Source organism: Erpetoichthys calabaricus, chromosome 1 (assembly GCF_900747795.2).
Source record: "Erpetoichthys calabaricus chromosome 1, fErpCal1.3, whole genome shotgun sequence".
NCBI lineage: Eukaryota > Metazoa > Chordata > Cladistia > Polypteriformes > Polypteridae > Erpetoichthys > Erpetoichthys calabaricus.
The window spans coordinates 19,992,495-20,005,239 of record NC_041394.2 but is presented as its reverse complement, the minus strand read 5'-3'; the positions used below and the strand labels follow the sequence as shown (position 1 = coordinate 20,005,239).

The following is a 12,745-nucleotide window of genomic DNA, read 5'->3' as shown; positions in this document are numbered from 1 at the left end:
TTCGTTTTTTGACGAATCTCAATGTTTTAGGGTCCCCTGCTACTGAAAACACTGATATCTAAATGATGGGTGTGTGTGTCAGTGTATCACAGTTTCCTGAGGACAGTCTAGAGCTAAAACGGTTAGACAGAAAATTACCAATCTTAAAACTTATGAGATGACGATGTGCTGATTAGCTTTTGAGGCAAATCATAGAGTGTGAATACAAACCCTCAGTTAATTTACTGGGACAATGTAGGACACTACTGAAATCAATTAATCTTTATTATTTTTTTTTGTCTCTCTTTACAAATATGTGACAACACTTGTTAAACAATCATACCTTATTTGATCACTAAAATTATTTCACTTTTAAAAGCACACACAAATCTGTTTCTGAACTAATTCCACAATGGAGTAAAAGTGGAAAACTCATGAGCCGCTGTGTATTTTGCTTATTTTTTTTTTTTATATAAATAACAAAAATGATTCCTGCACTTGTGTGCTGAAATTCCCGTCTCAAGCACAAAATCTTTCCAGATATGTCCTCTGCTGTTTTTCTTTTCATTTACATTTACTTATTTTGCTGATGCCTTTATCCAAGGCAACTTACAACATTTATGATGCAATTGGTTCCATTTCTTTGGGTTTTCCAATTGGAGCACAGGCAGGTCAGGTGACTTGCTCAGGATCACACAGTGTCAGTAGCAGGATTTGAACCCACAGCCTCAGGGTTTGAAGTCCAAAGCCTTACTCACTACACCACACTGCCTGACATGTTGATGCAGTGCTGTATCACTGTGCACCATTTTTTGATGTGATTTCACTCACATTTTTCTCATGTATTATTGTGCCTTCCTAAGTAATTTGTCTACTTGTAGTCATGCATGAGTGTAGCACTGGATAATTTCTGAGCAATACTGACACTGTAAAAAAGCTGGTACAGTAACATTTTTTTGGAACTTTAGTAACAATTTAGTACCCAAATATCTGTTCATGTGACATTGCTACTGGTGAGAGCTAGTAAAAAAGAGGCCAGTTAATTCTTTCTGATGAAATCCTCAATTAGGCCAATAGCTTGAAGACATTTGTTTGGATTTGTGAAGATGGTTCACTTCAGAATTCTTCCTGCTGCTACCATCATTTACATTGTCAATAAAGCCCAACAAGACCATTCTGGAAGCTGCCATGCATGCTCAAATTATGACACTGCCTCCTCCATGCTTCACAGATAAACTGGTGTGTGTGGTTGAAATTTTACATCTTACTAAAGAAAGAAACATCCTTTAACAGGATAATTCAGTAATCAGGCTGGAGAAAAGTTGCTCATTGTATCTTTTAATTACTCCTCGGCAAAATACCTTGGAGAAAGCATTCTTCAAAAGAAGTCTGTTACAGAATCGTCAGAGAAACAAAGGATAGAGGTTCATTTTATAAACTGTTGAATTTACATTCAGTGTTAATCAATGCATACATTTTACTCTGGTTGGTTCGTTGGTTTACACCCAAATTATTTATATAAAATAAAAGTCTCATATTATATTCTGGTTCTTCTTATGCCTTTTGAGATGAGCCACCACCCTTGAAATTTCTGTGCATATAACAACTGTCCATTCTCATTTATAGGACATTTGCTGATTTCTTAGTCGTCCCTTAATCATCCTTCAGTACATTATGTATATTACATCAACCTTTCTTCTGGTACATTCTTCATTACTTGACCATTTCAGTATTTTTCCTAAACCAATTCTTATATTTCAGTGTTCATTTTGTTGTTCAATTGACCTTTATTTGGTTTCCCATATTTATTAACTCTATATGCTATTTCTTTAAGATGAATGCTATGTTACCCTAAAATTATTCTTCCACATGTGCTTAGAATCATTTGCAGTCCTCTCTTTCTGCAAATGTTAACCTTTAACCTGTTAAAGGTTAATCTTTACCACATCTGTCATAAAACTTATAAAAACTCATAAAAATCTGTCATAACCTTTCTGGCACCTTGTACTTCTTTGTGAAATTCCAGTCTGGCCTTTCCTGATCAGAGGATTGCATCTTGTAGTTTAGCTTCTGCATTTCTTCAGTTTAATTCTTCTGTGAAAGGTGAACAGTGACACTTCACCCCTGCAATATGTAGACTGTCTTTTATTGCTTTGGATGTTATTTTGGGTATCTCTTCACTGCTCTAACAATAATATCCCTGTCGTCTGCTGTCGATATCTTACTGGGACAGCCTGCTCACTGCAAATTGTTTATACCGCCAGCAGTTTCTTTCTTTTTCAAACTATTCTATACTGTTGAATTTGGAATGCCCAGTTGTTCACCAATGGTTCTGATGGGTGTTTGTTTTATTTTTTAAAATGGCTTGCTTTTCTATCATAGTTAGTTCTCCACTTTTCATTTTGTTTTGTACCTTTGAAGTCAACACCAGACCCCAAATGCAGACTCCAGTAACTACAACCAACCCTACACTCTTGAACCTCTTTTATGTGTTAATAATTAAGGGAACACCTGAGCAATTGGAATTACCTGGCATTCATTTGTCCCAATACTTCAGGAGAACTAAACACAACAACTGTCATTTTTTTCCCAATATTGTTTGATACCTGTAAAACAATGACCAAAAGTAAAAGCTGACATTCTGTACTTTAGTCTCACATCCATCTTTTCACCTAGGATACATAGAATACATATAATAAAAATAACATATTACCTCATCTCAGTATTTTTGCTTCTCGCTGTATATCTGAGAACCCCATATTGTAATACTGTGTACAGCTCTCATCTCTAACATATCAAGACAGACTTACAAGTGAAAGTCCAGAAAAGTAAAACTGCACATTTATTACAAGTCTACAAGGTAGGTATGGTAGTATTCTAAAGCCTTTTAATTTTTTCAGACTAAATAAATGAAGAGGAGATGCTCTAGAATTGTTATAACATTATGATGTGGTTACATTGTGCTGCTGCCATCTGTTGCTTTAAAAGAGGTTTAATGAGAAATTGTTGCTACAGATGGAGATTGTAACTAGCAATATTATTAAATGAATGAAATATTTAAATGCACTGAGAACTACAGATAAACAGTACCAGTCACCCAGCAGTGTAGTTTAACTCTTTTAGGGCGGATGTCGACTTTTGTCGACAGGAGGGGTTGAAGGCGAATGTCGACAAAAGTCGACATCCAGGGATAGGGGGCGACAATCAGCTGTTAATGGCGACAAATCTCACTGTCACGTCACAGGCATTCTCTCTGTGCTTGGAGGAATGCTAGACTCGTTGACTCGGCAAATAAACATTGCGTGTGCGTGAGTTGCGAAATGTAAACAAAGGCAAGATGGCACCGACATGTGAAAAGGCAGCGAAGCAAGTGCAGAAAAGAAAACACTCGGCAGGCGATGTTTTGCGCATTATCGCGGAGTCGGACTCTTGATTTTTCAGAATCGGACTTTATTGGCAGTGATCAGGAGATCGAGCAAGAGAGTTAGAAGCAGGCATCATCTAATCAGACACCAGCCGATGCCGCGCCAGCGAATCTGCTGCCAGTTGAGTGCCTTCACGCAGCCGATGCATCTACGGCAAAGTTTGCATGGAATAAATACACAGACATTGATCCGTTGAGAGCCGATCTGGCTACCGGAGTTTACAAGATGGCATGGCTTGCTGTTGGACACGACAGATCACCAGCTGCTGTACTTCAGGCTGCTCTCTCCTGATGCTGCTTTTCAGCTACTGTCAGACGAGACAAACAGGTAGGCAGAGATTTTTTTTGAATCGCGGGCTGCGTTTGCATCGCATTTTCGTTTTTCAAAGTGGAAACCCACAACGAAAGACGAGATGAAGCGCGCTGTGGCATTACAAATAGAGATGGGACAGAACTGGTGATATAACTTCAGGGAGCATTGGTCCAAACGTGTTTTGTCCCCTGGTGGCATAGGTACGTGCTGCTGCAAAGTTTTATTCACTTCTGTAATAAACAGAAGCAAATCCCACGGGGTGAGCCAGGCTATAATGCCATACATAAAGTTCATAAAGTTTCAGAAGATGAAAAGAGGTGACAATACGGTTTTCATGCAGGCAGAAAACTTGGTGGCAGTGGCATGGCACGATGGCAAATGGGTGACTTGTCTTTCTACAGTACACACTAACAATATATGTTAGAAAGTGCAGCAACAGACAATTGAAAAATAGGCATCAAAGCAACACATACTGTAAGGAGTGCAATGTGGCAATGACTGAAATTGGCTGCTTTGAGCGAGATCAGACTTTGCTGTGTAAAATGTATGTGATATGTATGTGAAATCATAGAGTATGCAGGCTCATACAACATGCAAGACAGTAACATTTGTCAAAAGTAAATTTTTTTGTTGATTTGATGTGTTAAACAATTGCTTTGTGTTCTTTTTTAAAAATGTTAGTTTTTGGAAAAATATTCAGCCCTGGGAGAAAAGAAACAAAAAAAAAATTAGCCCTAAAAGAGTTAAAGTAACACCAAAGTGTCAGGCTACCATTTTGAAACACTCCGTGCACTGAAACTGGGATGAAGGGCAAGTACTCATCACCTATCACAAAGTTTCTGCCATTCTGGCTCCAACCAATTGCCTTCATAATCTATTGCCTCTAATGTGTATGCCTACACGCAAACTAGCATTTACAAGTGTCTACTTGCAAAAGGCTAAACACAAGTTAAGAAAGAGGATAAAAATGGCTTTGTGGAAAGACATTAGGAAAAAAAAATGTAATTTATAATTTAACTAGGGGGCTTTGCCCCCTGCTCGCCCACCCCCTCCCTTCTTAAGAAAGAAAGAATAAAAATGGCTGGTGGATGCAAGGTAAAGACATTAGAAAAAAAAATTAATTTATAGTTTAACTAGAGCGCTTTGCCCTGCTCGCTTCGCTCACCCACCCCCTCCCTTGCGTCTCTGCCATTCATGTTGTGAAGGGGAGGGGGGGTGCTGAACGAACGCTAAGGAGATGCAGTCGGATCAGCTGCTGGCTGGCTGGCTGCTGCTGCCAAGGTGTGTGTTCTGCTTGTCGTGCTGCGCGTCGATCATTTAAAAACCTGTACAGCAGCTGTCCTTTTGTCTCGCTGCCTTGTCTCGCGGGACATTAAAGTGTCTCCGAGAAAATTACTTATCGTCTCCTTCCAAGATTTTTTTTTTTTATAACAGAGAAATGTAATTTATAGTCTATAAATCGCAACTCGTGTAGAAATAAAGAAAATGAATACAAAATGCAAGTTTATCACTATTAATCTGTAAATGAGCAATATTCGTGTACAAAATACACGAATTTATAGACAGCAAACTTTTCACTACTTTCTGTTGAGGCCAATCCTCAAGAGATGCAATCCAAACTCACTGTAAACCTAAAGACGTTAAGGTAATATAACTAAAAAAAACAAGAAAGCGTCTTAAAAATGGGATTCTTCCCTTGTATTGCGGATTGGGGTTTTGGATTGCAAGGACACATGAGGCTGCCTGTCATGTAGAAATAAGCTGTACTGTGTGTCCTATCTGACAGAGTTTGAATAACCAGTGTCATACAGTAGATCAAAAGAGTACTGGTAAAACAAAACGTATGCTGTGATCAATAGCAAGGACTGAATACGCATAAAGCTTCACCAAAATGTTGAAGCACACACCTAAACTGAAGTTTGAATGAACCAAAGTATTCAGGGAAGATTCTGCTAAGGGTTTACCCTGAATTTACTCCTGAGAGAAAGCTTAAATGCTACTTTTGATTGTGATTTCAGTGACCTTTGAGTTAAAGAGTGAAGTAAGAGGCAAGGGGCTTGTGTTTCTTCCATCGTTCAGACATGTGTTGTTGGAGAGAAATGAAAGCAACATAGACAACAGGCCTAATTTTGGTGGATCTCTGGGGAAAAGTGAATCAACCACTACATAGGCTAAGTAAAGAACCTACTACTGCTTTTCTTTCTTTGATTACATTGTACTACTGACACTACCTTTGTGCTTACTTTGTGCTAATAAATCTTGAGGGTGAGTATTAATTACAATAAATATGGCAAGTCCTAATATGGTAAGCAGTTACACATGTAGCCTATATCAGAGTTCCACCATGCTTTGCTATAAAAGGAATAAAAACTTTTATTTATTGGAAAATCTTCTGGCTACTACCTCTGAAGATTATTGTGTCCAAAACTGCAGTATAATTTCAAGATAAATGGTATTTTTTATTATTTACAATTATTCTAAAACAGCCTGTGTAAACCTTGAACATATTTATAATGGAATATAACTGGGTAAGTGAACCCATTGCTTTTAACATGAATCACTCCACGTTTATTCCCCAAACACTAGTCTACTGCCTTGTGTGTAAATGCCTTTCTAAGCAATACATTTACAATATTTGTACTGACTTGACTGTAAGAAAATCAAGTCACTTGTGCCTTTAAACAATCTAAAAGAAGACGAAAGAAAAACACAGAATCAACAGAGATGTACAAGGACCACCTTGGAGCAAGAGGTGGCTGCTCACAGTGGGCAGTAAGATGTTGAGAAAGTGACTCAGATAATTGCAAAAACAAATAGCCAGGTGCCTGAATAAAAATGCAACATCTATGTCCTAAACGAGTTTCAAGAGAACATCTTCAGTTGCAATATTAAAAGGGTCAAACAGTACATACAGAAAAATCTCACTGCATTGAAAGGTATAACAGGCGTTCTTTTTGTCCTTGACAGTTTTTTTTTTCTGGGAAAGATGTAAGGGTACCAAAAGGGATAATTTATACAAAAGCAAGTGAAAAGCAGTAAATCGGCCATCTTAACTTTGTCTTTTTAGTAGTCACTAGCCTCACCTTGCTTCCTGTTGTGGTATCTGCCTTTGACTCGGCTCCAAGTCTTTCAAATACTGACGTTCTATGAACCCCCTTTTCTGCAGAGAAAAAATATATAGAAAACTAAGAATCAAATTTAGAAAAGGTTTATTTTAAAATATCATCAAAACAATTTTGTGACACAACAAATTTCTCTTTCATTATGTAATTTAAAATTTAGTCTAATTACACACATTTATTTTGCTGGTGCCTTTTGCCCTGAGCGACATAAAAAATCAAATTCAAAAGTGCAGTTGCCTCTACATTCTGTAGCGCAAGTATCAATAAGTGACACTCTCAGAGTAACTGTGGTAAGGACTGAATATTAAATAAAGCTTATTATTTATTTTTGTGTAGCACCTAAAACTAACATCTCAGCCACTACAGAGAAAATGTGCTTCATATAATCCAACTTTATTTTGTATAGTGAATTTCTTTTGCCGTACCACTGAGCCTCTATTGAAGGTCACTATTGAGGGATAGGATGTGGAGGTGGTGCCCTTCTACAAGTACTTGGGGGTCCGTATCAATGACAAGCTAGACTGATCTAGCAACACTGAGGAAGTACATTAAAAAGAGCAGCAGCAGGCTCTTTAATGCGGGTAGTGACATCCATCACATCTCCTATAACTCTGTGAGGGCCAGTGTGTTTTTCTATTCTGTGGTGTGCTGGGATTCAAGAGATGCCCACAGAATCAACATGCTAATTAATAATAAGGGACACGTTCTGGACCCCCGGAGGATAGTAGAAAAGGAGAGAAATAAAACAAAATTGAGTGCCATTATGAACAATGCTGCACGTCCTCTCTCCAACAAACTAACACTGCGTACACAGTACTTTCAGCCAATAAATCATTTAGCAGAAGTGTCTCTGGAAACGTGACAGGGGCTCCTTAATACAAATGGCAATAAGCCCACATAATGCCTTACGGGGACAGTGACTGCTAAGTCAGAAGATTTCTTTTTAATTTTCTTCCTTTTCAGTCATTCTTGTGTGTGTGTGTGTGTGTTCTTGTGCGTGCATGTTTGTGTGAGTGCATAACTATATCTATCTATCTATAGAGCCACTATAAAAAGTCAAATTTCCCCTAAGGGCAAATACATTTTGATCTATCTATAATTTTATAACAACTCTGCACAATTTGAGTACTGCTAGGTGAATTTACTTACTAAGGTAAACATACAGTTAACAGTATAACTGGGATAGTTGCATTTAGATTGTAAAGATCATCCCCGATAAGCTAAAATTAAAGATCTCCGCTTCTGAAAACAGCAAGAACAAAACCATACTGAATGATCTTTAATGAGCAGCTGCAATCCGGAAGATGGCCAAGTGCCAAATTCAATTCTTTACAATTCAGCGATAGATAATATGCAATTTCCACGACATATGATGTGTGCTATTACACAAGCAATCTGACAACAAACAGAAACACAGTCTGATCTGCATTCCCAAATATTTGAACAGTTATAGAAAGTACCAAGGGCAATGATATTTTTTGGGGAAAATGTTCAGCACTTCAGACTGTAAGGAGACGTCACTGTGTGTGGGCTCAGCATCTGTGTGGTTCCTGAGTGGTAATCCCAGTCATCCCATCCATAACACGAATGTTTTCTAAATCAAAAATGCTGTTGAATTTAGTAATTAAAATTTCATACTAAGTTTATTATTTTTACTGTTAACTCCATTACACCATGCAGAGATAATGTCACTATCTATTTCTGTGTATTCCAACTACTTTAACCACAAAACTCTAGGTAGACGCTTTATTATATACTAGTCATGAGATCAACACTAGTTTTCAGAGACCTATATGTTGATGCTGTTTATAAGTCCTAAATCTATAAATTGAGTGCCACAGCTTCCTGTACAATTTGCTACAGATGATGTAGGACAGCTATTTTGCATCAACGTTTGATGGTAAAAACAGTGAAAGAATCAAATACACAGGCATAATTTTTTTCAAAGACAATAGCTTCTTATACAGAAACAGTAGAGAAGAGTTTCTTTCCAAGAAGCAGACTATTACCATAATGACAGCAGAGCCATACACAGACAAATAACAATGGCCATATAAAAAACAGTAAAGTGTCTTGGATTCCATTTAAACATATTTATCTCATGAAAGTAAGTAAAAAAAAAAAGAGAAATGGGAAGCAAATAAATTGGTGCCTATGTGTAAGGACTCCTCGGACACAGGTGCAGTGGCAGGCATCTTGAATTTAACTCAATTTCAAATGTAAAAGGGATCTAACATGTTTAAACTTTCAAAAGAATTTGAATGGTAAAGTCCGATATTTTGGTCACATATACAGTTCATTAAAGCCAAGAGTGTCATTTTACAGACCAGACTACCAGTAACAATTCTGCAGAAAGTACCAAAAAAAAAATTCCCAATAAATACCCTAACCTTTGGCAGCTTTCATTTCCAATATCTTTTTTGTTTTGGCAGTTGTTCCCTTAGGCATGTTTATTATGTATTTCCCCTCCATCTCTGCTGTGACTCGTCTCCTCTTCACAGGAATTTCAGGACTCTCATCTGCAGATTTAGACACTATTATAAAATGGAAAAACAAAAAAAAGAAGATAACATGAATGCTGACAACAAACACTTTAGAAAAACAAAGCATATATTGTGGACAACAAACTGAAAGAACGCTGGCAAAATAAAGCAAAAGCTAAATGCAAATATCCTTGGATTTACAAGATCACACCAAACTGTTTTGAAATTTGAACTGCACTGAAGTTTACAATGAGAATTCTAAATAACAGCTGTTTTACCTTCATTTGTGTTTTTCAGAGTTCAGCTGTGACAATATGTTTAAATTATACACCTTTGATTTCATGCAAATGCATTTTTCTATAGCAGAGAGATGATTTTCTAAACAAAATGCTTTAGTGATGATTATGAAGCAGAAAAACAGAATCCATGTACTGTATTTTTCACTTTCCGTTAATGTTTTTTTATGTAGTGCTGCATATAAGTAAAAACATAGCACAACTATAACAATGCTCTTCAGGCTCGCTTGGAAACACCACTACAGCACCAAAAGGGAGAAGCAATGAGTCTAAAAAGTGTGCAACTGAAGTATATTCCACAAGAAGATACAAAGGCAGTAACTCATTTTATATCTCATCTTCATGGTGACAGTTAAAGTAGCAACAAGTCCTCCTGAAAAACTCTCTGGTGCTCCTAGACCAAATGAGAGGAATTACTGAATCTCACTATCTCAACCTCTTTCAGATGACATTTTTTTTCTCTAACTCTGGTCCTCCCCCAGTCTGGAGAGCTCCTCATCAGAGATACCGTAATTCTGAACAGAAACCTAATTTTGCCAAGTTGCACCCACAACCTCAGTCATTCTGTTGATGATAAAAGGTTGTGTCTTTTAAATAAGAATGCTGTCTCAACTTACAACATGGCTCGTAGTAGATCTGCCACTGCACCTACCCACTCGTTGATGACTAAGTCCAAGCGGCCATACGTATGAACAATAATCTGGTATATTCTTCCACAAAGGAAGGTAAGTTCAAAGAAATAAGTTATCAAGCATTGTGTTAAGTAGGAGAATGTTTTAATTGTGAAGTTTTTCAGTAAGCATCACAGATTTTACTCAAATAGTGCCAAAGACATATCATCATATGAATGCATATCCAGTCTCTAACCAGATATTTCTGCAAGTCTGGGATACATACAAACAGCAGGGAAGACAAGTGTAATCATTGGCAGACACACTTTAATTTCAACTAATACCAAGAAAAAGAATACAATTTCGATTTTACAAATATACAGTCTGAACTTAAAAGTTCACATCATCACTTCTAAATATCATTGACATACAATACCATCAGGTGTGCAGAGAGGGTTTGGAGAGATGCTTGGGGGTTATAATAGCTGCTCCACCATCTCACAATAAAATTGCATGTACCATATTTTAAAGATACACAGCTCAATTTTTACCATTTTAATGAAGTAAGGAAATACAGTATTTTTATATTGGTAGGTTGTTTAAAGTGAAAGATCCTTTACAGTGTTTATTTTGCATTTGGCCAGTAGATGTCCTTATTTTGATTCTCCACAAGTACATGAAACTATTAGCAAAATAAGGAGGAACTACTGGCAAAGAAACCTGTAACCTCAACAGTTTTCTGGTACTTTGATTTTAGTCCCAGTGAAAAAACAAATACTGTAAATGAAGCAATTTTTAAATTACGTATGAAGGCAATTAGTGCAAAACAGGCCCAGAAAACAAACCTTTACAGTCAGTTGAGTGTGCATCATTTGGTTATCCCACTCAAAAAAGAATTACTACTACAAATAAAGGAGGCCAGCAGTCAATCAAAAAGGCATATGGTAAAGGTACAAAAATATATGAGAGTGCAAGCTGGACACTGTACTATAGCGGTAGCATGCTATTAAACTAAAGAGGTGGCTCCTTTTCACACTGTAGAGAAGAGCATTTTTGAAGAGATACTGTAGATGTGGCGCCTGACATGGACCTCACTTAAAGAAAAATGTTAACAGCATGGTAGACAAAACGTATTAAAAACTTGAATACAAAACTGCAAATTGCTGTATTTTTCTAATCCACTTATCTATTAAATTTATGAAAACAGCCTTTCTACATAATTTCTGGAACTCATCAATTACTTAGAACCTTATAAGCTATGTGTTACTATATATTCTAGCTGGTGCTAAATAGCTAAACCAAGTGCTTAGAATAATACATACACATACAGTACTGTGCAAAAGTTTTAGGCAGGTGTGAAAAAATGCTGTAAACAAAGAATGCTTTCAGAAATATAAATAATGATTGTTTATTGTTATCAATTTACAAAATGCAAAGTGAGCGAACAAAAGAAATATCTAAATCAAATCAATATTTGGTGTTACTACCTTTTGCCTTCAAACCAGCATCAATTCTTATAGGTACTCTTGCACAAAGACAGGGATTTTGTAGGATTCTAGTCAGGTGTCTGATCAACCAATTCTACCAAACAGGTGCTAATGATCATCAATGTCACATGTAGGTTGAAACACAGCCATTAACTGAAACAGAAACAGCTGTGTAGGAGGCTTAAAACTGGGTGAGGAACAGCCAAACTCTGCTACCAAGTTGAGGTTGTGGAAGACAGTTTCATGTCATGGCAAGATTGAGCACAGCAACAAGACACAAGGTAGTTCTACTGCATCAGAAAGGTCTCTCCCAGACAAAGATTTCAAAGCAGATTGGGGTTTCAAGATGTGCTGTTCAAGCTCTTTTGAAGAAGCACAAAGAAACGGGCAACGTTGAGGATCGTAGACGCAGTGGTCGGCCAAGGAAACTTAGTGCAGCAGATGAAAGACACATCAAGCCTATTACCATTCAAAATCGGAAGATGTCCAGCAGTGCCATCAGCTCAGAACTGGCAGAAACCAGTGGGACCCAGGTACACCCATCTACTGTCCAGAGAAGTCTGGCCAGAAGTGGTCTTCATGGAAGAGATGCAGCCAAAAAGCCATACCTCCGACATGGAAAAAAGGCCAAGCGACTCAAATATGCACGAAAACATAGGAACTGGGGTGCAGAAAAATGGCAGCAGGTGCTCTGAACTGAGTCAAAATGTGAAATATTTGGCTGTAGCAGAAGTCAGTTTGTTCATCGAAGGGCTGGACAGCGGTACAATAATGAGTGTCTGCAGGCAACAGTGAAGCATGGTGGAGGTTCCTTGAACATTTGGGGCTGCATTTCTGCAAATGGAGCTGGAGATTTGGTCAGGATTAATGGTGTTCTCAATGCTGAGAAATACAGGCAGATACTTATCCATCATGCAATACAATCAGGGAGGCGTATGATTGGCCCCAAATTTATTCTGCAGCAGGACAACGACCCCAAACATACAGCTAAAGTCATTAAGAACTATCTTCAGCGTAAAGAAGAACAAGA

At 37.6% G+C, this 12,745-nt stretch overlaps 1 protein-coding gene across 2 annotated transcripts in view; it reads right to left on the bottom strand.

Moving 5' to 3' along the window:
• c1h19orf47 (chromosome 1 C19orf47 homolog) overlaps positions 1-12,745 on the bottom strand; it is a 50,194-nt gene that overhangs the window by 1,620 nt on the left and 35,829 nt on the right. For both annotated transcript variants that reach the window (XM_028796114.2, XM_028796121.2), the window contains exons 6-7: positions 9,229-9,372; positions 6,800-6,876 (exon numbers count right to left, since the gene is read on the bottom strand). In XM_028796114.2, the coding sequence (XP_028651947.1) occupies positions 6,800-6,876; positions 9,229-9,372 (221 nt within the window). The remainder of the gene's footprint in view (positions 1-6,799; positions 6,877-9,228; positions 9,373-12,745) is intronic.